This window comes from Dysidea avara, chromosome 12 (assembly GCF_963678975.1).
Source record: "Dysidea avara chromosome 12, odDysAvar1.4, whole genome shotgun sequence".
Lineage (NCBI taxonomy): Eukaryota > Metazoa > Porifera > Demospongiae > Dictyoceratida > Dysideidae > Dysidea > Dysidea avara.
Window position 1 is genome coordinate 25349724 of NC_089283.1, and position 23534 is coordinate 25373257.

At 39.3% G+C, this 23534-nt stretch overlaps 2 protein-coding genes across 2 annotated transcripts; one reads left to right on the forward strand and one right to left on the reverse strand.

The window, feature by feature from the left end:
- Window positions 1-20: 20 nt before the first annotated feature.
- LOC136239975 (mediator of RNA polymerase II transcription subunit 12-like) lies at window positions 21-16569 on the forward strand. The gene is made up of 31 exons (XM_066030719.1): window positions 21-170; window positions 232-294; window positions 344-391; window positions 686-796; window positions 846-932; window positions 1664-1750; window positions 1888-1960; window positions 2027-2283; window positions 2708-2818; window positions 3144-3836; window positions 4353-4446; window positions 4573-4703; window positions 5045-5173; window positions 5225-5357; window positions 5505-6825; window positions 7188-7299; window positions 7385-7518; window positions 8448-8558; window positions 8868-9009; window positions 9642-9774; window positions 9829-10283; window positions 10466-10561; window positions 10803-10874; window positions 10923-11044; window positions 11115-11264; window positions 11616-11766; window positions 12786-12854; window positions 12906-13018; window positions 13068-13194; window positions 15047-15184; window positions 15231-16569. Exons 1-31 carry the CDS (start codon window positions 78-80, stop codon window positions 16473-16475), a joined length of 6801 nt encoding a protein of 2266 aa, XP_065886791.1. The 5' UTR covers window positions 21-77; the 3' UTR covers window positions 16476-16569.
- A 3895-nt stretch (window positions 16570-20464) lies between these two features.
- LOC136240345 (glutathionyl-hydroquinone reductase YqjG-like) lies at window positions 20465-22459 on the reverse strand. Its single transcript, XM_066031293.1, has 5 exons — window positions 21778-22459; window positions 21630-21732; window positions 21462-21578; window positions 20725-20841; window positions 20465-20675 (listed from the first exon to the last, which is right to left on the reverse strand). The coding sequence occupies exons 1-5, from the start codon at window positions 22308-22310 to the stop codon at window positions 20574-20576; spliced, it is 972 nt and encodes a 323-aa protein (XP_065887365.1). The 5' UTR covers window positions 22311-22459; the 3' UTR covers window positions 20465-20573.
- Window positions 22460-23534: the final 1075 nt, after the last annotated feature.

The window sequence follows — 23534 nt, forward strand, 5'->3', positions numbered from 1 at the left end:
CCACAGACGTATTTCAATTATTTAGCATCAGCACGAAATTGTTAGAGTTTCCTTCACCAGACCACCACCACACAAGCATGCAATGCCAGAAGACTTGCCCTCCTAAGGAGTTGCGAAAACCTCGCCTGGGTATACCAGACAGTTACTCGCATGATGACCATCACTCAGAGGTGAGCGGAGCGTGTGAAATATTGTAGTACCAACTCCGAGATCAACTCCCTCTATACACAGGACAAGTTATCATGGGTACACGTGACAGTAGGGTTCCAGAACCACCTGGCGGTGGAGGATGAGGTGAGAGGATTAATTTGTTATTAGCAAGGTTATTAGTGATGTGTTGTAGTGTGGATCAGCCCTGAAGGAGATACAGCATTACATTCATGCGAAGGAGGTGTGTCTGTGTGGTGTGCATACGAGCACGTGCGTGTGTGTAGATAGTATGCGTGACTGTGTGTGTTGTGCATACCAGCGAGAGCACATGTAGCTGTGTATGATTGTGTGTGAGTGTGTCACTCACTCACTCACTCACTCACTCACTCACTCACTCACTCACTCACTCACTCACTCACTCACTCACTCACTCACTCACTCACTCACTCACTCACTCACTCACTCACTCACTCACTCACTCACTCACTCACTCACTCACTCACTCACTCCCTCACTCACTCACATAATGCTATAGTTCACCACAAAGATATCAGCGATTATGGACATCAAACGTCGCTCTGCAGTAGTCCAGGATGGACAGAAGAAGAAGATAACAATCACGAAGGACAACTTCTCAGCACTACATGTTAGTTGTAATGCTTACTAGGGTGACATACAAGGACCACTGTTCACAGATTATTGCTGGGGGACAGAAGAAGGGTAAGTGGATGCAAGATCTTGCAGGAACTAAACCACTTATTCAATTGCTCAAAAATGACAAGGTACGTATCATTTGTGCTGAATGTTGTTTCAAAGGGAATTATATTCAGCACTGGAACCTCTTGAAAAAGACGCCCTGAAAGTTGATGCCTTGATAATCAGGACACGTTTGTCCATGGTCCCATTTGTATTAGTGTACACACATTTAGACCCCTGAAATCAGGACACCTCACTAATAAGGACACCTTGATAATCAGGACACCTCACTAATGAGGACGCCTTGATAATCAGGACACGTTTGTCCATGGTCCCATTTGTATTAGTGTACACACATTTAGATTCCTGAAATCAGGACACCTCACTAATAAAGATTAGAGATATATGTATTATCTGGATAGCCAGATAATAATTTGACGTCAGAATAGTTTCTAAATAGTAGGCAATTTTGTGTTAAAAGGTAAAATTTTCCTTGATATGTAACTTCCACATATTACATTACTACCAACTTAATTTTCATACGACTATTATGTTTCTCTTAGTAAAATACTAGTAAAACAAGTATAAAATTTACAGTAGGTGATGATGTCACTATCCATAGGATATCCGGAAAGATTTTGTTCAGGATATCCAGATAGTGAAATTGCTATCCATTTCAACCCTAATAAAGTAATTAGGACACTTGTACCCACATTTAGACCTCAGGACACATCACTAAAATAAGGGGAGGTATCGTGATCCCAAGCTGTCCAGAGTGTACATCATAGTCTGATTGTAGCCATTTCTTCTCCCTTAGATCCCTGGGTTCAACAAGAAAGATGAACTGTTTGATGCGTTGTGTGAGTATTGTGTTCCAATGAAGAGGGCTATCTGGTTCATTAAGGTGTGTGTGTGTGTGTGTGTGTGTGTGTGTGTGTGTGTGTGTGTGTGTGTGTGTGTGTGTGTGTGTGTGTGTGTGTGTGTGTGTGTAGTGTGTGTGTGATGTCGTATGATGTTGTCACTGGATCACATGACCTTCAGATGACAGCATTTTACATGGTCAGTCTTAATGAGTCCAAAGTGAAGAGAAAGCACAATAATGATCAGTCTTATGGTGAGTGAGTGTGTGTATGCATGTAGTGTGTATGTGTGTAGTGTTTAGTGATTTCCTTTTCTTCAGAATGGACCATTGCTCTGACGAAGTACTTACAAAATTGTGCCAACAAACTTTGCTCTAAATCAAAGTCTGTTTCTGAATTGTTGTTGCTGCTTAAACCAGCCAATGAGGAGTCTCCTTCGGGTGACCAGAGTAATATGGCTGACCTCATGGATACTACAGAGGACGGACGGAAGCTTTCAGTCAGTGGAACACCCTCAGAAGTGTCTGAGGCAACAAAATGGACATACTGCTGTCGTCTTGTGAATTGGTTGTATCATGTGAGTAGTGAAATGGGAAATGAGAATTTATATTGTGGGTTTAGGGCAGAATATGGATTATAGAATTACGTTTTGGGGATGTAAAGGTGTACACGATTGGGGAATTTGTTTTTGTCCTTTGTAGAGAGGTCACCTAATCCTAAGACTAATCTTGATAACTCTTGATTGAATATTGTGTGCTTCAAATAGTCTAATAAAACAGTTAAGTACAGCTGTAATGATTCCAAGTCACTACAGATAGTACAATTGATTCCCTTAGCTAAGATTTAAGAAGTGTATAAGCTACAGTATTGGTATTGTTGACTTGCAAGCTATATACTTATATCAACAGGTTATCTGCTAGTTAAGTCCTTTAAGATAAGTTCACACATTTGTTGAAGATATCTGAACATGTTTAATTACCCAAGGGTCATGTCACTATTAGGAGAGATTGTTGGACAGACATGAGCTGCTGCGATGGATGGTAGAGAAGCTGGAGGCAATTAAGAGTAGTAATGAGGCTGGCCAGTGCCTCTACCTTCAGCTGGTTATTAAGGTGTGCAGTGGTTGGCTAGTTATTAATGGGAGGGGCTAATTGTAGAGCTGTGAAATGTAACCAGTTGCTATTAATGAATTCATGACCCCCAACTTTGAACACTGAATGATAATTGTATAATTGCCATCAGCCTCCTACTGTATTGTTTTCACCTCAATAAAGATATTAACATGATTTGAGGTGTGGCATAAAATTGCACAATCTTCAGGGAATTTGTTGCCAGACAACTTTCGGTTATTTTTGAGTAACCAGTTATGAGTCTGTTTCACAGCTCTAACTAATCATCATACATCGTTATAATGTTGTTGTTGTTGTTTATATACAGTACTTATCAGACATTTCTCGGTGTGTGTCGCTGTCCAGACCTCTGGTACACTTCTGTCTCAAGAAATTGTGTAACTTGCACCGTATGTCACAGCGTATTGAGTCCTCCGGTGTGTTAGAAAAGCCATCCAATACTGTACCATCCACACCAGCACCTACACCCTCATCTGCCACTGGCGGTGCAGTTAAACAAGAGAGGGAAGATGGAAGTGTTAAGGTGGAAAAAGCGGATGAGCTGGATTCTGTCTTCTCTCCTGGAGTAGCTGATGGTAACACTACAGATCTGAAACAAAGAAGGTCCTCTATAGTTTCTAATTCTGAGAACAGGAAAGAATTACCTTCCACCACTGCCGATGATACACAGCCAACACCTGGAAGAAGTCATAGGAATCACACCAACCCGAGTATCGTTGATCAAGGTACAGTAACAATGACTGGGGACCAGCCTACTAGCAAACAGCAGCAGTTGTTCTCGTGGTGTAACCATCATCAGAAACTAGTCGGATTATTGTCGTGTGTTATTCAGACCATCTCACTGTCATCCACAACGTCTCTCGTTTACTTGCCACTGGCTGAGACCAGCAAGCCAGCTGTAGCCCGAGAGGATAAAGACTACTCTTTACTAAGGATTCTTCCTTTCTCAATCAGCAACTTGCCGATGCCTAACGGATTATCTGAGGATAGAAGGAAACAAGTATGTCATGTGTACCAGTAGGATAGTATGCTTTGGAACCTGTTGATCAGGACACTTGAAAATAAGGACACCTGCATCTGGACACTTGGTAATTATCCCACATTATCCCTTAGCATGTAAACTGACCTGGAAATCAGGACACCTTGATAACCAGGACACCTTGATAACCAGGACACCTTGATAACCAGGACACTTGGTCACTCCCAAGGTGTCCTTAATACACAGGTTTCACTGTGCTGTATCCCTCATTGTGGATACTTCAGTCAGGTCACTTGTCCATATTTATTTTACATTTAGACCCCCTGAAATCAGGACACCTCACTGATGAGGACACCTTTATATTCAGGACACTTGTCCATGGTCCCATTTGTATTAGTGTACACACATTTAGACCCCTGAAATCAGGACACCTCACTAATAAGGACACCTTGATAATCTGGACACTGTACAAAGCTAGTGACATTTGGTTTACTAAAGATTCAAGTGTGATGATGTATCTTTTTTTTCTCGTCCTAGTTTGTGATTTCTCTACATCATGTGGAGCAAGAAGTTCGGACAAGAAGTCTTGCGGCTGCAACTGGATGGTCTGCACCGACCAATTCTTCTGAAGGTATGTACCAGCCTAGCCACACCCACCTATAGTGATACCTACTTGTAGTCCATGCTCAGTTTTTAGCTACACCCAAATATAACCTTGCTCAGCTCAGTTAGAGCCACACCTTTTATATTGCTGCAGCAGCAGGAGGAGGCACAGTGGTGCTGAGGTTGCTGGAGTTACTTGACATGGTAGACAAACACTTGTTCCATGTCTGCCAGTGGAGCAGTACTGTGACATCTCTCTATGATAAGATACAGAGCTTTAGTAATGTGAGTTGTCTGTACGTGTGTTGGTCTATGTGTGAGTGCATGTATGTATGTGTAATGTGTATAGTACATTATGAATTCTAATAAGTGTTGTAATCTGGAAACAATGACACGAAACCAACTATATTTACAAGCCATAAATGTGCAAGAGTTGTGTAATGATGATCTCTGCAATTAAAATTTTGTTTGCCTATTACCATGGATACTTCAGTTACCATGGATACTTCAGTTTTCAGGGGACCACCTGTGATGCCACGGTTCTTACTCCCTGCTATACTGACTTTAGCCTATACCTACTGGGGATAGTATTGCAGGACTGTACAATTGTTTTCTTGCTGTTACAGACTTCATTGGGATCTGATGTGTTTGTGATGGTGCTTTGTCAATGGGCGGTCACTCCACATCGTGAGGGACTCCATCGTCCCCTCATTGTGGCACACATCCTTGAGCGACGTCAACAAGAATTGCTGAAGGTACTGATAAACCTTAATTGTGTGGGTGAGTAGTGGGCTTGTGTTTGTTAGGGTGGTGTTGCTAATGGTTGCCATGACAATGAGTGTTGCTGTCCAGAGATTGAGGAGACGGTACAGGATGGTAACGACTATCCTTTCCATGATACCTTAGTGAAGTTCTTGGATACTAGAGCCCCTTTACCAAGTAATGTGTACGCAACACAGTACACACACTTACGTATGCACACGCACTACACAGTACACACGCACACACCCACACACACACACACACACACACACACTACACTACACACACACACACACACTTAATGTCTGCATTTCTCACACACAGGTAACACAGAGAAGCCATTCACAGTCGAGGAGCCATTCTTTCAACTAATAGTTTTGTTTGGGGAGCTGATCCGAAAACATGTCTTCTGTTATGAGCGCTATCTCTCTATGCTGATCTCCAGGGGCAACCTGCAGGCACCAGTGATTCCAAAGTTTTCATGCATCAAGCATGCTAAGATCTCTCATTCTCGAGTCGCTGGCAGTGATGGATCTCCCTTGCTTCCTTCAGCTAAGAGAGGTCGTTTCGATCTTCCCATGTCCTCCATTGCAGCACAGAAGGACAATTCCTCCAGCACACCAGGAGGTATTCTTACTCCGTCAGGTCCCCACTTGCTGACTCCTGTATTCAACATTACTCCGAGCCGTGAATTTGTGTTGGGGTCCCAAACTGAAGTGTTTACTGCCTTTGACAATATTTCACCTACATTTGATTTAGGCACCAGTAACCATAGTAACACTAATAAGCCTTCCCAACCAACTCATCCGATAGTTTCTAGTGAACGTGGAGCTGTTGGCAATGACGATGTTTTAATCATTCAGGAGCGACAGAGGAAATTACAACAGCTAATATGTGAGGACTCTGGTGGGAGATTTCCTCTAATTATTTCACCCACTGACTCCACCCTATCACCCAGCAAATCATTCACTGCTAAAACTGATCCATTTGGTTTTCTTCCTGGCCAATCCTCTGAGCATCTTTCAGAAAGTGATGATAGCCATGCAGCAATTAACATTGAAGCAGAGAAGCACGGATTATATGCTGCTCACTTCCCTATTCCCAGCAGTTACCTTCATCGTAGTGACCTCAATGAGTGTATGACCGCTCTGTGTGGAGCAGGCAGTGCAAGGAAGAAAGTTTCATCGGTTCTGGAAGCTTTGTCTTTAAACATTGAACAATTCTTCCATTCAGTGTCAAATTCTACAACTCGTATACCCCTGGTGTACTCAAATAATGAGCTGATGAGGCAGTTTGCTATTCTGCCAGTGTTCCACCAGCGAAAGATCACTACTACATGTGAGCTACTGTTGAGGAAGATGCTACAAGATGTTAGTGATGGTGGTGGTCTATCTCATTACCCCCACCCTACACAGTTCAGTTTCCTCTGTGACCTGATGGAGACCACAGGGGATATTACTAGTATTATTGAACTACTTGTTGATGTGGTGGCTTGTGGTAGTGAAGAGGAGAAGGATTCGTTTGGTGTTAATCCTCGTCCGGCTCCACTACCTAATGAGCTGTGCGTCCCTGTGGTGTGTCTGTTGTACAAGTTCCTTCCCAGTTTGTTGACGTCACAACATTACACCACTGTGGTGTTTGAGAAGTAAGTCAAATCTGCTGTAATCTGATCATTTTGATCATGACCCCACACTAATGATATATTTGGGGAGTTTTGACTGGTGATCTCATTAAACAGGTGACCACATTAGACAGGTTACTTGGTACACAAATGACACATTTTGGGGATTATCAAATTGACTGGTTTAGAGACAGGTGACCTTATTATTATAGTAAGGTTACAGCTGATACTTGTAGAGAAATTTTGATAACTTTATCTTATGTGTAGTGTTAGTTGACCAGCAACTAGAATTTCCATTCTATGACGCTTAAGTAATTGTGCAATTTTAAAATCTTGTACAGAAAAAGTTAACCTGTTAGTTATCACTTGTTATTTCCCATTTTCAGTTTGTGCCGAGTGCTGGTCAACTTACAGGAGCCTAATGCCAGCATCTCTGGTCCACAGAGAGCAGTTCTGTGCTTCCTCAAACACCTCTACTCTTCTTGCTACTACTTGCAGGTGAGCCCCACCCACCAATAGTTAGCCACACCCAGTAATAGACTACAGAGGAGAACCTATCATTGTTGTAATGCTGTTGTTACAGAAACCATTTTCTTCTACATTTGGTGATATTCAGTCACCATTTGGTGACATCTTACAAGAGTCGTTTCCTCCTGTAACCACTGATATGCCGTGGAATAATCGCAGCTCCATGGCTGCACAGCTGTCCAACCCTAGGTGAGTGCAACATATAGTGGCATAACGAAACTGAACATTTGCCTTTGTAAAAATAATCCAAGCACTCCACAGAGATAGAAAGATCACACTTACCTTCATTGGCTTGAACTTATAATGTTCATGTGTTTGTGGTGACTTCAGAGGTCATGTGATATGATTAATAACCATCATGTATATATGTCACTGGTATATATATGTGAACGCATCAAGTAAATTTCAGGAATAAAACACATTTTAGAAATCCCGAGAAAAAATTCTTGAAGTTAATTTGTCCTTCATTACTTCAACGTTCATACATTGTTTTCACATATCTTTGCAATGGTTGGTCTTATCAGCAAAAACTAAATGGCATCTTACTGTAAATGATGTAGCAAATCTGTTGAACTTTATTTCAAGTCTGTGCAATATAGCATATGAAAGTTGTTGCCATTTGTATTTTGATAAAGAATTTTAATAAAAATGTGTATGTAGTCAAACTTTTACATGATGCCATCAACTATCACATTAAAATTGCATCAAAACTTAATAATATGTAGCTAATTCCTTGTGTAGTGATATTATTAAATAAAGAGAAAAAATATTGGGCGTGAATAATTCCTGATTTTTACTTGATGTATTCACATATATATATTTTATGTACCATTTGCTGCACCCCATATAAGGACACTATTGTATTATGAAGTGCTACTCTTCTTCGGTATTAATAGTTTTGTGGGACACGGAGCAATTTAATATGTATTAACTTCAGTTGTAAGCTCTGAGCTACTATTCAAACAAACATTTATTTATGAATTTATTTATTTATTAATGCTTTACAGCACAAGTGCTGAAGGTCTGTAGGACACCTGGTCCTACAGCCTGTTTAAAGAAATGATCATCAATAAGCTACTACTCAAACATGTGATTATTGAATCATGTTCTCCCTGTAGTCTCTGCAACACTCAACAAATTTGTAACATGTTACGGACTAACAATCAGAATGTCGTCATGTTCATATATGAGGCTGTCAATATTGCCTGTCACATGCCGCTCCTTAACAGGTGAGACTATTGTATTACTGACTTCTTGACAATATTTTCTAAAATGTGTACATACGCTGTAGCAGAAAGGGTAGTGTACATATTGACCTGTCAATTAAAAGTCTTAATAAGCAGGTGGATGCTTAGACAGGTGAATTAGTGTCTAACTTCTTTACTTGAGTTTTATGGCCTTTATAAACAGGTGGTCACTAATTTAAGACAAATGTCACATTTAATAAATTTTGGAAGGTTTTCAGATTGGCAAAGCGTACCCAGCAGTATTGTGTGATAGTGATTGTGTTGTTATATTACTCTCCTTGACTGATCTAGCTTGTGTCAGCTGGTGCAGATATTCAGTGATGTGTGTTGTGCAGTACCTTCTGCTAGTGGTCAATTGATGGGTGCCCTCAGGGCTATCTGTCTGCAGACCAACCGTAAATCTGGCTTCCAACAGTTAGTGGAACGAGTGAATGTAAGTAACGTGTGTGTGTGCGTGTGTGTGTGTGTGTGTGTGTGTGTGTGTGTGTGTGTGTGTGTGTGTGTGTGTGTGTGTGTGTGTGTGTGTGTGTGTGTGTGTGTGTGTGTGTGTGTGTGTGTGTGTGTGTGTGTGTGTGTGTGAGGCAGCATAGCCAAGTGGCTAGAGCATTGGCTTGGTAATCGAAAGGTTCCCGTTTTGATGCTCAGTTACGCCAAATTGATGTTTCAACCCAGTTATGCCCAGTTGTTGTTTTTCTTGAACTAGAAACTTTACCTCCTGTCTACCCAGCCATTTAAATGGGAACCTGGTGGCCTGGTGCCAACTGGGAAAGCAGCCCACCTAGCTGTAACATCAATGGGTACCTAGTGTTTACTGGGGAAGCAAATTCCCAATTGTCCTTGTCTCACACAACTGGTGAAGGTCCAGGTGGGACTTTGAGTGTCCACACCTTTACCTGTGAGACATGGTACAGCCTCCTGTGGGTTACCAGTTCCACCCCAGGAGTACCTGCGCTGACTCTTAGCACTTGAGCATTACACAGGTACCCCAGGGGTGGGTGTGACCATGCTAGCCCATGCATGCGTGCACACGTGTACGTAATGTAATTTATTCTGCTCTCCTGGTAGTTGATGGACGTCAACATTCATCAGAAGGTGATTCAGTTCATCACACTCTTACTGGCTCACAACTGTATCATAATGGATGACCTCATCAAGTATGTCATCATGAAGATCCTGAAAGTGGCTGTTGGTGGATCAGGTGAGCTCTGTGTATAGAACTTTGTATACTACTGAATTTTAATTGCCATTACAGCTACGGAGAGATTGTTGGATTTCTTGTTAAAGTTTACCAGTGGGCTAGTTATGGCATTATTTATTGACCCGGTCACTCCACCAATCTTGTCTCACCCATCATCACACCAACAACAACAAACTGATCAGCTGGTTTTGCCATCATATGTATCACATTTCCTCTATGCCAGTAGACGTCGACTTCCTCTTGGAGTTACCATCGACCTCCTCAAGGAGATACACAAGCTTACAAGACCCAGCACCTCCGGGAAGAGTTCAGTGATAGCTGCCGGGAAGGGTAGCATGCAGCAAGTCCATGTCCAGTCACTGTCAAGTAATGTCAGCAGCAAGATGGTGAATGAGTTGGAGACATTGAAGGGTCACTTAGCTGGCCAGAGCTGGCTGAGGGAGAAATGTTTAGCTAACAGCGACCAGTTGTTTGATAAAGAGAGACTGGGAGCTCTTGGTATCCACAATGTTAGTGATTATGTAATATGATGTAATGTGAGGTACAGTAGAGTCTTCTGACTATTGTTTAGCTAAAATATAAGCTGGCTGTTTAAACTTCAAACATTGTTTCAGTGTAGTGTATGTTCTGTTAGAGTATTTGAATGAAACTGTTCAAGGTCTAGATATGATGTAATATGATGTCATTACAGGCTAGACACTTGTTCAACTTACTGTGCCCTTTACCTAATGTGACAGAACAAACCAACGGAGAAACATCATCTGTCAGTACTGAGGATATATTGAGGGTGAGAAGTAGGGACAGCTTATAAATGGGATGTGTTAATGGTAGAGTACATTAATTTGTTGACCGACTTCTTATACGGACTATAAGGTAAACTAAAGGCTCATTTGATAACTTAGTTACAAATTCCTTGGGGCTTATTTGTGATGTTTTTGGGCTCATAAAATTTATGTAGTGTACATGTGACAGATTTGATAAAACAAGTGTTCAAAATATTAACAGTGAACTCATCTTTCTTTTTGTAGAATTTAGACCAATGGACATTGAGGACATCATTGTTACATATTGAAAGTATAATTAGTCAAACTCCAAGTCAGGTGAGCATTAGCCACCTGCGCTAACTTTGAGCTCCTCCCCCTCTGTAGTCACGCAGTGCTCTGCTGGAGCAGATTGCAATGCATGTGATCTCATTGTTTGAGGAATCCTGTACAACTGAGTGGATTGGTCCAATGGAAGCTACGGTCGAACAAGGAGATGGTGCTTACAGGTTTGACCAGTTTTGTCACATGATGTGTTGTGATGTAACAGTGCTCACATGATCCTCATTGTTCCCCTAGTCCTGCTATATGGCTGGTTACTCCTCTGGTCAGCAAACTCCACCTGGTGTTGGGTAAGGTGTTGAAGAATGCTGGCCATGTGCTCGGTCGTGGACAATGGTGGAACCCAGACAAGATACAAGAGAAACGTCGTTCAACCCGAGCAAACAGGTTAGTTTTGTGATGCCATTGTTGCCATGTAAATGTGTTTTATTCGTTGGAAATAGTGTACAGCATTAATATGTCTAATAGTGTGTATACACTGAAAATCTGACCTTGAGAATTTCTACTCACTAAATTAGCTACACAGATACGTATTCCATTGTTATTGTGTATTTCCATTGTTATTGGGTATTTCCATTGTTATTGTGTATTTCCATTGTTATTGTGTATTTCCATTGTTATTGTGTATTTCCATTGTTATTGTGTATTTCCATTGTTATTGTGTATTTCCATTGTTATTGGGTATTTCCATTGTTATTGGGTATTTCCATTGTTATTGGGTATTTCCCTTCACCATAGTGGTGTGGCCCAACTGAGGTGTAGTCTCCAATGGCAACAACCGTTTTTGGAGCTAGTACTAGTGTGTATGAAGTCACACAAGGCAGCACATGAGGACCTTCTTGTTCCTCTGAAACAACAACTGACTACATTCCTCATTGCCTATGAGAAGGTCAGTGTATTTCTGTAAACAAGAGGTATTTGAATATTTATAGTTTTTTTTACAAAGCCATATATAGACTAAATGTAAAGTAGTTGCCATATTTACTTGGTTAAATGCCACAGCAATTATCACCTTAGTTACTATTTGAATTTGACCATCACTAAACAATATTTAAGTCCTTATTTTCAAAATCAATCTTGAGTTGAAGGTGTGGTGTTTAATGGTATCCTATTTAAAGCATTTAGACTATTTTGTTTGTGGATTTTGGGACCCACAAGTAAAAACAACATTTTGTTTCACAAAATATTGCAAAATATTGTGATCTGTTGAGGCGAAAGAAGCAACTGCCCTAGTAAATAGAAGAACAAAAGATTGAAATATTTTAATACAGTAGTCAGGTGTGCCATGCCTTCTGGCTATTCCCTTGCAATTGTTGCACATCATTTCTACATCACATCACAGCAAAAGGCCACATAAATAGTTCACACAAGCATAACTTTTAGAACAACCAATTTTTTTTTTGTAAAAAAAGTCTAAATTACACATGCACAAAGAAAACATGTAAGTTTTAATCAAACCATTAGTCAGGGAAAATCAATACATAATCTTATCATAATATTATCAATACACCATCTCATTTGTCTGTTCATGAGTTTGAATATTTTGTGTCATATCTGTAGCTCTCTAAAACAAGATAATAGTCATCATTTCTTCATTTAAACCTCTTCATACTTATATGTTTAAGCGGCCCCTAAAACTATACCTTGGTCATTTTACCAATTCTTGGTGAGAATTAAGCCAAATGTTATGGCTGCGAATTCAAGCACCTGTAATTAGTGTACATATTTGCTGTAACAAATCAATTTCTTTGTAATTCCAAAGCTACTCACCATATTTGGGCTGACACTTTGGTAGCTCATTCTTTGGATACTGCAGACAATGCTAAGACAATTTAATTTAAAGAAATGTTGGAGACAGTGCAAACGGACAGTCACTTTTTATGCAGCTATCTTCTTTTTTTTTTTCAGGAGGGTCCATCAGCTGACGAGCAGTCCAGGATGACATTGTATGCTGCTATTAGACTGAGACTGAGTCTGGTGAGTAGTAGTCCTTTATGATGTCATGTGACATCACTGATGATGTCATAGCTTGGCTCCATGTTGTCATCAGTTTGTACCAATGAGGGTAACTGCCTGGACTGGATCATGTTGTTGATGCAGTTGTTATGTTCTGGAGCAATAGATCGCCAACCAGAGAACAGGTAATGAGCCCCACCCCCTTGTTGCAGTACTGATAGTTCTCTATTACAGTGAGGTGTTCACACACACACTGGACATGTTATTCAGCTTGCTCAATGCCATGTCTGGGGACCTGCTGAATCCTTCAACTACCTCCATTGATGATCCGAGGAGGTCACAAGTTGTGAAGAAACTGATGGTTAGTTGTTTGGGTTGTATACTCTAATATGAGCTCTTCTCTAATAGAAGCCACTAGGCTTCTTGATTCCTTAAACTGGTAGTGTAAGAGAGCGAAGCTGGCACGAAATGTTATCTCCTCAATGGTGCAATACTTTGTACAGTATTATTGCTGCCTCTCACTGTAGACGAATAGCTTAGGTTGCCTGAACATTTTAAATCATACAGTATGATAGTAGAGATGGGACGATACAGGATTTAAAAGTATAGATATATTGCCACAAAAATATCACGATACAACGATATATTGTGATATTACATGCATGTCAAAATACAGACACACAATGCTGCTTTGAGGTAATATTAACTTGATAATTTGGTTGTAAACTTTCATCTACATATCAAATGTTTAGTCTCGCATGACCAGACCACATGTTTTTCCTTTTTGAGTGTACCAACTACCACTCTTAAAAGGAAAAAAAGAAGCAGTTTGGCCACACGAGACTATCAAAGTCATGCTAAACACAACTATGTATAACAATATATTGCGATACATGATGTATCAATATATCGTCCCATCTCTATATGATAGTACTGTATAGTAAGGACCACAAAGGAGTAGGCGTGGCCCTTAAAATAACATCACCCAAAAACCAGCCTCAATTTTCCCTGACAACGATGAGTCAGTATTGGTTAGGTAAAACTAAGCCCAAACAAGATTTCAGATCGACCTGAAATGCTTTCAAAAAATTGCTACGGAATTTAATAAAAAATTATTTAATGGAATGTTCTACTGACTGACTGACTAAGTAAGTAACTTGACTGATGCCTTCAGACAAGCGTATCTCGATAATGGCTAAGGCTATATGCGGGCTTGATTATTTCACTTTTCGACATCGCCTCAGCCCGAGAGGTTCCTTTTGGCACACCGCAGTATGTACAATGCATTCTTCATGGACTTACCAGTGTCCTCCTTTGTGTCCCATTCGGCTTTCCTTCGAAACAGAAATCGTCCGTATTTTTTAGTGGCTATTTTGATTCCAGAGGAACATTTCGAACAGTTCTTGATTTGTACTGCTGTGAAACGGGTTGACAAGGAAGTGTAATGGATACTTCACTTTTAAGACGATAATTTTGACATTGATACTTTTAAGAATACAATAATGTATAATTGTGGTGTACATTAGCGTGTTGCCCCTGGTGGGCTTTGCTAATTAATAATAATAGCTGGGGCGCGTGGCACCATTTCAGATGTGGTATACACAAATTTTCAACTAGAGTAGGGACCATAGCACATCAATAAAAAGTACTGAAACAAGCTGGAGTAGTGCACAATATTAAATCACAGTAAAACAATAAGAAGTGTTATATCCCTACTGTGCATTTCCATTATGGTATCTTGAGCACTGTAGGGATATAACACTTCTTATTGTTTTACTGTGATTTAATATCGTGCACTACTCCAGCTTGTTTCAGTACTTTTTATCGATGTGTTATGGTCCCTACTCTAGTTGAAATTTTCAAATTTTTTTGTGTACTTGTTTGTTAACTTTTTTATAAATAATTATTATGACTGGTGAACCCAAAATACTGACACAAAGTGTAATCTAAATGTGTGGTCAACCTTAGCAACCTCCACCGTTTTCTATTGCTCCCATTAATGCTCACGTGAAAGGTATACAACTGTGGACAACTTTGAAACACATATTACTGGGGTGATATCTGTAGTATGGAGTCCTTTTCCACATCCCTGACTAAATTTTAAACATGTACTTATCCTTGATTCTAGCACGGGGGCTTATACAAGCACCTTCTAAAAGGATTCACCATGTTGTGTATAATATGTATCAAAATAATATTTTTGTTGTTGACAGAGTGAGGTAGCTAATGCCAAGTCTTCTTGTGTCGACGAGATAAAACAATTGTTCTCAGTAGCTTTGAAGAAGTTTGAAGTCCCCACAGTAGAGTATCCTTCATGGATACAGCAGGTTGGCAATGTGGAGAGGAAAAGAGTAAGTTTCTAGGTGGTATGTGCCAGCTAAACTGTTGTTGTTGTAGGGTATAAAAGTGAATGAAATCAAAGAAGTGTCACCATGGGAACTAATTGAAGGTGTCAAGACAACAAATGGATTACCACTGTCACTTTACGGAGGTGCTCGGGTGGAACGGAAGCCATTGAAGTATGAGGAGCAATATCAGCTGATTCAGGTACATTCACACAGCAGACATTTACCAAGTCACAATTTTGTGTACATCGCCAACCAAAAAGACCTGCCCACTGCTAACCCATCTGCCGACATGGCAGGTGATGCTACAAGGCAGGACAGCGATCAAGGGCAATCCGAGACAATCAACAACTTATCTTCTGAACAGAACATTAGTCAAGATCAGAAACCACAGCACAACACAACAATGATGCCACTACAGACAACACAACAAATGATGGGACAACAGAAAATACAAATGATGCCACAAAATCCCAGTTCTGCAGGTGTGCAACTCCCACTACAAGTACAACAAAGAACTCTACCCGGCATGAGTAATCCTGTGTTTAGACCTAACAACCCTTTCCCCCGACCTCAAATGCCACAAGCATTCAACCCTCAGCAGCAACAAATAGGTCCATATCAAATGAAGCAATCCTACCCTCCTCCCTACCACCAACAAGGTAATGAAGTTTGGAGACCTAACAGTGGTGCTGCTACTGCTGCTGACATGTACGAGAGTAAGAAGAGAGACCAACTTAAGCAAATACAAGTTCAACAATTAAGACATGCTCAGAGGCAGCAAATTGAGCAGATGCAAATGGGTCCCAGTATGCAGCCACAACCGGCACAGTCTAGGCCGGGGGTGCAGTATACTACTGGAATAGCTGGACAACAAATGCAGCCTCAGCAGCAACAACTGCAGAGGACGACGGGTATGCTGGCTCAGCGTAATATGCAGGACTATCTCAACCAGTTTACACCTGACCAACGAGAAATAGTTTATCAGAGAATATTATTGAAGCGAATGCAACAGCAACAGCAAGTCCAAGCAATGAGACAACAACAACAACAGCAGCAGCAGCAGCAACCAATGTCTATGGGTGGAGGTGCTGTACGTGCCAACTTCGTACGGCAAACTGGTTATCCTGGTGCACACGTAGGGGCGATGAATCAAATGCAGCAGCGACAAAGAATGATGCAAGGAGCCGGAGCATTACAGCAAGCTAGGCAGCAACAATTGCTCCAACTACAACAACAACAGTTTCAGCAACAGCAGCAGCAGTTTGGAGGGGGTGGTTACGGACAATTTAACTGACTTTTTCCATTTTATTGTACAGACAAGCTGTATAACTCTGTTTGTGTTGTTTCTGCCTAAACATTACATTACTATAATTGTACAGTGCACTAGATCTATGGAGCATTTGTCAAAATGATTGTTCTATTAGAGTAGTTTATTACATTGTCATTGATTAACTTAATGAACAGGCCAGGGAGCCACACAGCTATGGTCCCCCACCATTAAGGGTCATGTTCGTAACAAAATACTGAGTACTCTACAGACCAGTTAATCGAATAATCGCTTTTGTATCTCAAGGAGCTGCTTTTTTTGTGAATATAGCCACCCAAAGTAGTCTCAGAACTTGAAACTTCCTGGACTTGTCCCCTAAATGGTATCTATGTATGGGTTGTATGCTTTATAAGCTTCATTACCATCCCTGACATAATAGACACAAATTTGTTACAATCAAATACAAGTAAATGTAACTAGCTAGTGCACGTGGTGATTTTAAGTAACATGGCCAAATTTCTGTTCATGCAACACCACTGGATATCCATTTTGTTCAGCCATTTTGATACTGCAAAATGCTGAAATACCTGGTGGCATAGCCCAGATGAGACAGGTGTTGTTTTCTGGGCATTGCTGTTTTGAAAGCATAACTGGCACAAGTGTCAATACAAACCACTTGTAACATGTAGTGGATTTCAAATACTATTTAGATTACCAACAGCATCAGTTACAACAAAAAAAAAAATGACAAGGCCATTCTTGGCTGGAAGAGCACCTTGAATGAAAATTTTGTATCCACAGAAAACTGGCCTCTGTAGAATTGAAAACACAGGAAAGGTTTACCAAGAGTTAACAATTAAGATAGGGAGAGGGTCATTCCATACCAAATCAACAAAAAAAAATCCAGACCCCTTTCGATTTTCGTGAAATTTGGCACAAACATGGACCCTTTCAAGAAACTTTCTTACACCAAAATTTGGCTCATTTTATTGGTCTCCCTTTAAGTTATGACCACTCAAAGTTTCTGCTGAAAATTTTATGAAGCTTACACATCTTCAATAAAATGGCCATAACTTTGCTTGTGATTCACGTAGAACCTTCTGGATTAGAGTTTTGAAATCCTTATTAAATTCTCTTTCAGGTGATATATAATATTTTATAATTGCTCAAAGGAAAAGGTCAAACCACAAAAATGAAGCTTTTTCCTTTGATCTTCATTTTCAAAAATATTTATTCTTTAATTACATTTATTTTTGGTTTACATGTTGCTCTAATACCTATCATTCATCACTGTGAGTTTAAAGTTGGGACCAATAGTAGATCATGAGTTATAAGTGTTAATGTGTAGCCTTGTAATCACTGCTGTTTGTATGGTTCAAGTATGCAAAGATGCAATACCAATTGCAAGTAACTTTATATAATACTATGTCACAATCATTAATACATTGTTGGTTTATAAGTAATGTTAATTTGTTTATGTTTTGTAAGAAAACCCAGTAAAAGCTTATACTTAAATACACATATTCAAGTAATTTACCCTTGATCAAGCTCGTATATATTGTTTCTGATTCTGACGCCAGGTCTATTATACAGTAGTGAAACATTAACTTGATGACATTTTCACTAGCTACAGTAACTGCTACTGTTAGCTGATTGTTGCTATGCAAGTATACGTATTTTGATACACAAATGTAGCTATAGTGAAAACTATCTAAGCCAGTCAGGGCCAATTTTTTTGGCCTTAATATTCAGGTGGCTATTTATGTAGTTTGATGTGTATAAATGTCTTACTAGAACAATTTAAAGTTGGCCCTTAATAGAAAGGTGGCCTTTCGTTACAGGTGGCCACTAAGACAAGTTCCACTGTAATTTGAAACACTTACAAATAAAACATGATGTTATGTAGCTGCATTCTTTGTTCTTAACACAGACATGAATGTTTTAATAGTGTAATCTACTAGAGATTTTCTAAAAAGTAGTAATGAATGACTGATGCAGTATTAACAGTCTTTTCAACTTATACCTTCAAAAATTCAATTGTGTACTGATATCAATGCATCAGATTTCATTGCATATCAAAGTTGCATGTGAATGATTGTAGAGACTGTCATGAAATATGCACCACTTTCAGTCTCAAGTTTTACCATAATGCTCTGATTTAACTTTGAAGTTAATTGCCTTGACCCTTTCTTTAATTGATTGTTAATGTATTTCACTTAAAGCTATAGATATGTATCAGTGTGCAATTGCTGTAGTGAACCTTTCTACAATGTAATTTCTATGGAACATTTCTATGATTCTAATTATAGAAGAGTTACATTGCTATTTTTATCATGATACAGTTGATGTATGGAGTTAAAGTCAGGTACCTTAGGGCCAAAATTTCTGGGCCTTAATGTGCAGGTAGCTGCTTAATTCATTTGCATAAGTGTATAGCAACAATTTAAAATTGGCCCTTATGGAGTGGTGGCCTTTCTATACAGGTGGTAACTTTCCACTCTATTCCATCAAATTTCTGATGAGTAAGTGGTTTTAAAAGTGTACATTTTTCCAGCAAAAGGCATTGTTTATAGGTACAAACATATAAAGTTGGCCTGTAAGTGGCCAGTAGTAGGCTTGCTCTTTCAAAGTATGATTCAAAAGTGATATACAGTGTAACATACCTTAGCGGCTACATTAAAGGCCACCTTTTTATAAGAGCCAACTTAAAATAGGATATTTCTACTCTAGTGCAACTATATGAAGCAGCTATCTAGGTATTAATACCAAGAAGCTTTGGATATCACTAAGACATGGCATTTCAATTCCACTTTACATGTACATATGTATGAATAACTGTCGTTTGCATCCATTATATGCACATATAAGATTGGAAACTATCATCATAATCTGTGGCTGAGTATTATTACTATACAGTAAGTAAAATTGAAAGAATAGATTGGAATATCATTCGTTGTACAGAAAATCCTTTATAAATATAGCTACCCCTATAATAAGACCACCTTGTTATAGTGGCCACCTCTATTTTATAGGACACTGAACTTACAGCAAAAACATAATCTGTGATTCCTTTATTAGGCAGCCTTATTATTGCTCCAACTTTCTTAGCTTTAAAAGTGGCTCTGTTAATATGGTTTCACTGTAGTGAGCCCTTGTCAATACTATTTTAATGCATAAATGATATTTAACATACCAATATAAGGCTACTTGTAATTGGTATTAGAAATTACACTGTAAAAATACCATACAAACAGCAGTGATTACAAGGCTACACATTAACACTTATAACTTATGATCTACTATTGGTCCCAACTTTAAACTCACAGTGATGAATGATAAGTAATAGAGCAACATGTAAACCAAAAATAAATTTAATTAAAGAATATATATTTTTGAAATGAAGATCAAAGGAAAAAGCTTCATTTTTGTGGTTTGACCTTTTCCTTTGAGCAATTATAAAATATTATATATCACCTGAAAGAGAATTTAATAACGATTTCAAAAATCTAAACTGGAAATTTCTACATCAATCACAAGCAAAGTTATGGTCATTTTATTGAAGATGTGTAAGAAAAATAAAATTTTCAGCAGAAACTTTGAGTGGTCATAATTTAAAGGGAGACCAATGAAATGAGCTAAATTTTGGTGTGAGAAAGTTTCTTGATAGGGTCCATGTTTGTGCCAAATTTCATGAAAATCCAAAGGGGGCTGGATTTTTTTTGTTGATTTGGTATGGAATGACCCGAGAGTGTCTATAGCTAGTACTACACAGGTCTGTACAAAATGAAGAGGTACCTAGTACAAGTACAGAATATTGTAAATTGCAAGAAGAGTTGGATCCCTGTGGCTTTTGCATAAGAATAGTATTAAAGGTTTTTGTGGGAAAGTTTCAAAGGGCTTAAACTCTGAAATGGTTTATTGTAGACCAACACATATTATCTGGATTCCTTAAGAGTAACATATAATGATAGTCACAGATTTGTTTGTTGCAACTTGACGTTACAGATTCTAACAAGTTTGATTAATTGGTTAGCCAGCTAGCACATCAATGCTATAAGCAAATTTATTTGCGGTACACATAATCTAATGAACAGTTAATAACAACTATGTCAAATTTTTAATGAGCTATTTGAACTTGTCAGCTCTTCCATGAGGAGAAGTGAAGTCAATGTCAGGTCCTGCAGCTACTATTCCTTGTGGATTAATCTGAAGGTGAAGGTGACTTTGCTGTGATGAACCATTGTAAACTGATCCCTAACTAACACTCCAATCTTACCTGATAATGACCCTTAACATGCACTATATTAGTGGTGTCTCCAAACCCTGGTGTCTGGTACAGGTCCCTGAGGTAGCCCCACAGATTAGGGTAGTCAATAATCCTCCTAATATTACACTATAACAACACAACAATAATACTACAACTGGTATTAGTATATGGGGGAGAGTACCTACATTCAACAAACATTGACACCTCAGTTACAATAAAGGCTTGACCTTATCAACACTTCCCTATCACTTAACACAGTATATAGTTCGACACTCTCCCCCAGAGGAGGTAGGATATGACGTCACAATAATTGCGTGATGTATGCGTACTCTACATTTTGCCATAGGGTTGAGTTCTAGTAAACTGTGAAGATTAGCGTTGTATTTATAGTCAGAAATAGTAATTCAATAGTGAAGAAATTGTTTTATCTACTAAGCCCCAGCAATATTACAGCGAATTTTGTAATAGAGCATTATTTAGAATAAATTCTGATCTTAGTTTCAGGTACCTGTGTGTTTGTTCGCTGTATTCTTAGTTGTTAGTAGTAAATGCAATTGACTTCGGCGTCTACAAGGATGCAACTAGCTGATACATTAAGTTTTTCATCTCGTAATTATCATTGGAATTCAATTAAATTATGCAAAATTGTACGCGTTATGACATCATGTCCTACCCCCCCCCCCCCCCCCCCCCTCTGACTCTCCCCTATTCAAAATTACACTGTATAACCAAGTAGTGCTTCTGACCTTAAAGTGTCCCACATACACAGCATCAAATCTCACAAGTGTAACATAAAGGCGAACATCAGCCTCAGTAATGGTGTTGCCAGTGAGATAACGTCGTTGTGATAAAATCCCCTCTACCTGTGAGACCAATGGTTAACATACAGTATACTACACAAGTTAGGGAATTACCCTATCGAGAGCGGCGAACACTTCTTGGACAGTTTTATCATACTTCTCTTGAGAGCCTTGAAAGATGGAAAATGCCACCCCGTATACTCCATTGTTGATGCCCCTACAACAAGATTGCATAATATGTCTAAACCATTTTCCAACTCACTTGTATATCCACTCATTTAACTCGTCAATCTCATTTCTTAACTTCTCTGGATACAAGTCTAGGTCTGGCTTAGTGGAGAATTCATTGAATTCTGTGTTGAGCATTCGAATTATTTCTGCTGATTCGTTGTTCACAATTGTCTTCTTCTTCTTATCCCACAGCACTGGTACAGTGTAGCGACCCTCGAAATTGCTGTCTGCCATTAAGTACAGGTCTTTCATGCAGGTTTTTCCGTTGACAGTATCCGGAGTACAATCGGGCATATCCGGAGAGAACATCCATCCAACTTCACTTAATTTCCAGTAAACCACATCCACACTGATCACATCTTGCAAGCCTTTTAGTTTCCGGTATATCAGGGTCCTGTGCGCCCATGGGCAAGCGTAGGACACGTATAAATGATAGCGATTACGTTCAGCCGGGTATTCAGCGTCACTGCTCCGTGACACAAACTTTCTGAACGCACTCGGTGGACGAAAATCAGACTCTTTAGACTTCTCGTTCGTCTTCAGATCTTTTCCAGTTTCTGCCATCTTTAAATGTCTTTGATGCCTGCAGTTCACGGTAATTCTTTTAAACAGACAGAGTCTCGGAAGTAGTCTCGTTTAGCGAGACAGCTTGGCGAAATTCACCGGTATTGACCTTGTACTAAGATCACGTGGATGACCAGCTATCCGTGAAATATTTCGACCAGCATATATATAATCCGCGAAATTTAGAAATCATCATTAATGGAATGATGAAAGCATTGTACAGAATAACTGATATACTGTGGGTGAGTCCTCGGACACATGCAATCTTCTGTACTTTTTCTAACATTTTCTGATCTGTGATATAATGCGGCCCCCAAACAGAATTTGCCGGCATATTCTAAATGAATAGGACGAACAAGAGTCTTTAATATCTAAATTGGTAGTGCACTTGTCAATTTCATGTCCCAGGGGAATACAGGGGATTTGACAAATCGTGGTGTCAAATTCCGCACCACCGGGCAAAATCGGCTGTCAAATCCCCACTATGTCCCCACCCCATATACAGAGATGGGGTTAGTTACTTTTCACAAGTAACTAATTACTTATTCCTTATTACTTCATACAATGTAACTTATTTTAGTTCCATATTACTTTTGTAATTCAATATAACTAGTAATATATTACATATTACTTTTAGATAATCATCAATTTCATACAAAAATCAATAAAACTGCAGACCAAGTAATATAAATCCAGTTATAACCAGCATGTTAATCTCTAAATGTCCAGAAAGTCTTTATTATATCGCATTAGCAACAGCTTTTCAAATCTTGAATCAGTCAGCCTGTTTCGCTTTGGTGTAAGCACTGCACCTCCTAGACTGAAAAGTCTTTCAACCGGAGCACTTGAAGGTAACACAGTATTGTACATAAGAAACAGTTTCTTTATGGCTGGGTACTTGTGAAGGCATTCAATGCTTTTGGCACTCTTCAAATAGTCATTTGCCTCTTCTTCAATGCAGTTGGCTTGTGAGCTCCCTTCATCATCATTAATATCATAAAACGAATCCTCTTTCTTGCTCCTTGATCTTTGCAATCTTTCTTGACTTTGTGGTGTAACCTCTACTTCATCATCAGTCTGCTCTTCCATTGCATGTAAAAGCATTTGCTTGTATTCATCTTTCATCTTTTGAGATTCTACCCACTTCAGTTTAAATTTGGGCAAAACTACTGCAGCTAAAATAGGATCTTCGGTTTCAAAAAATACTTGGAAGCGACGTTTAAT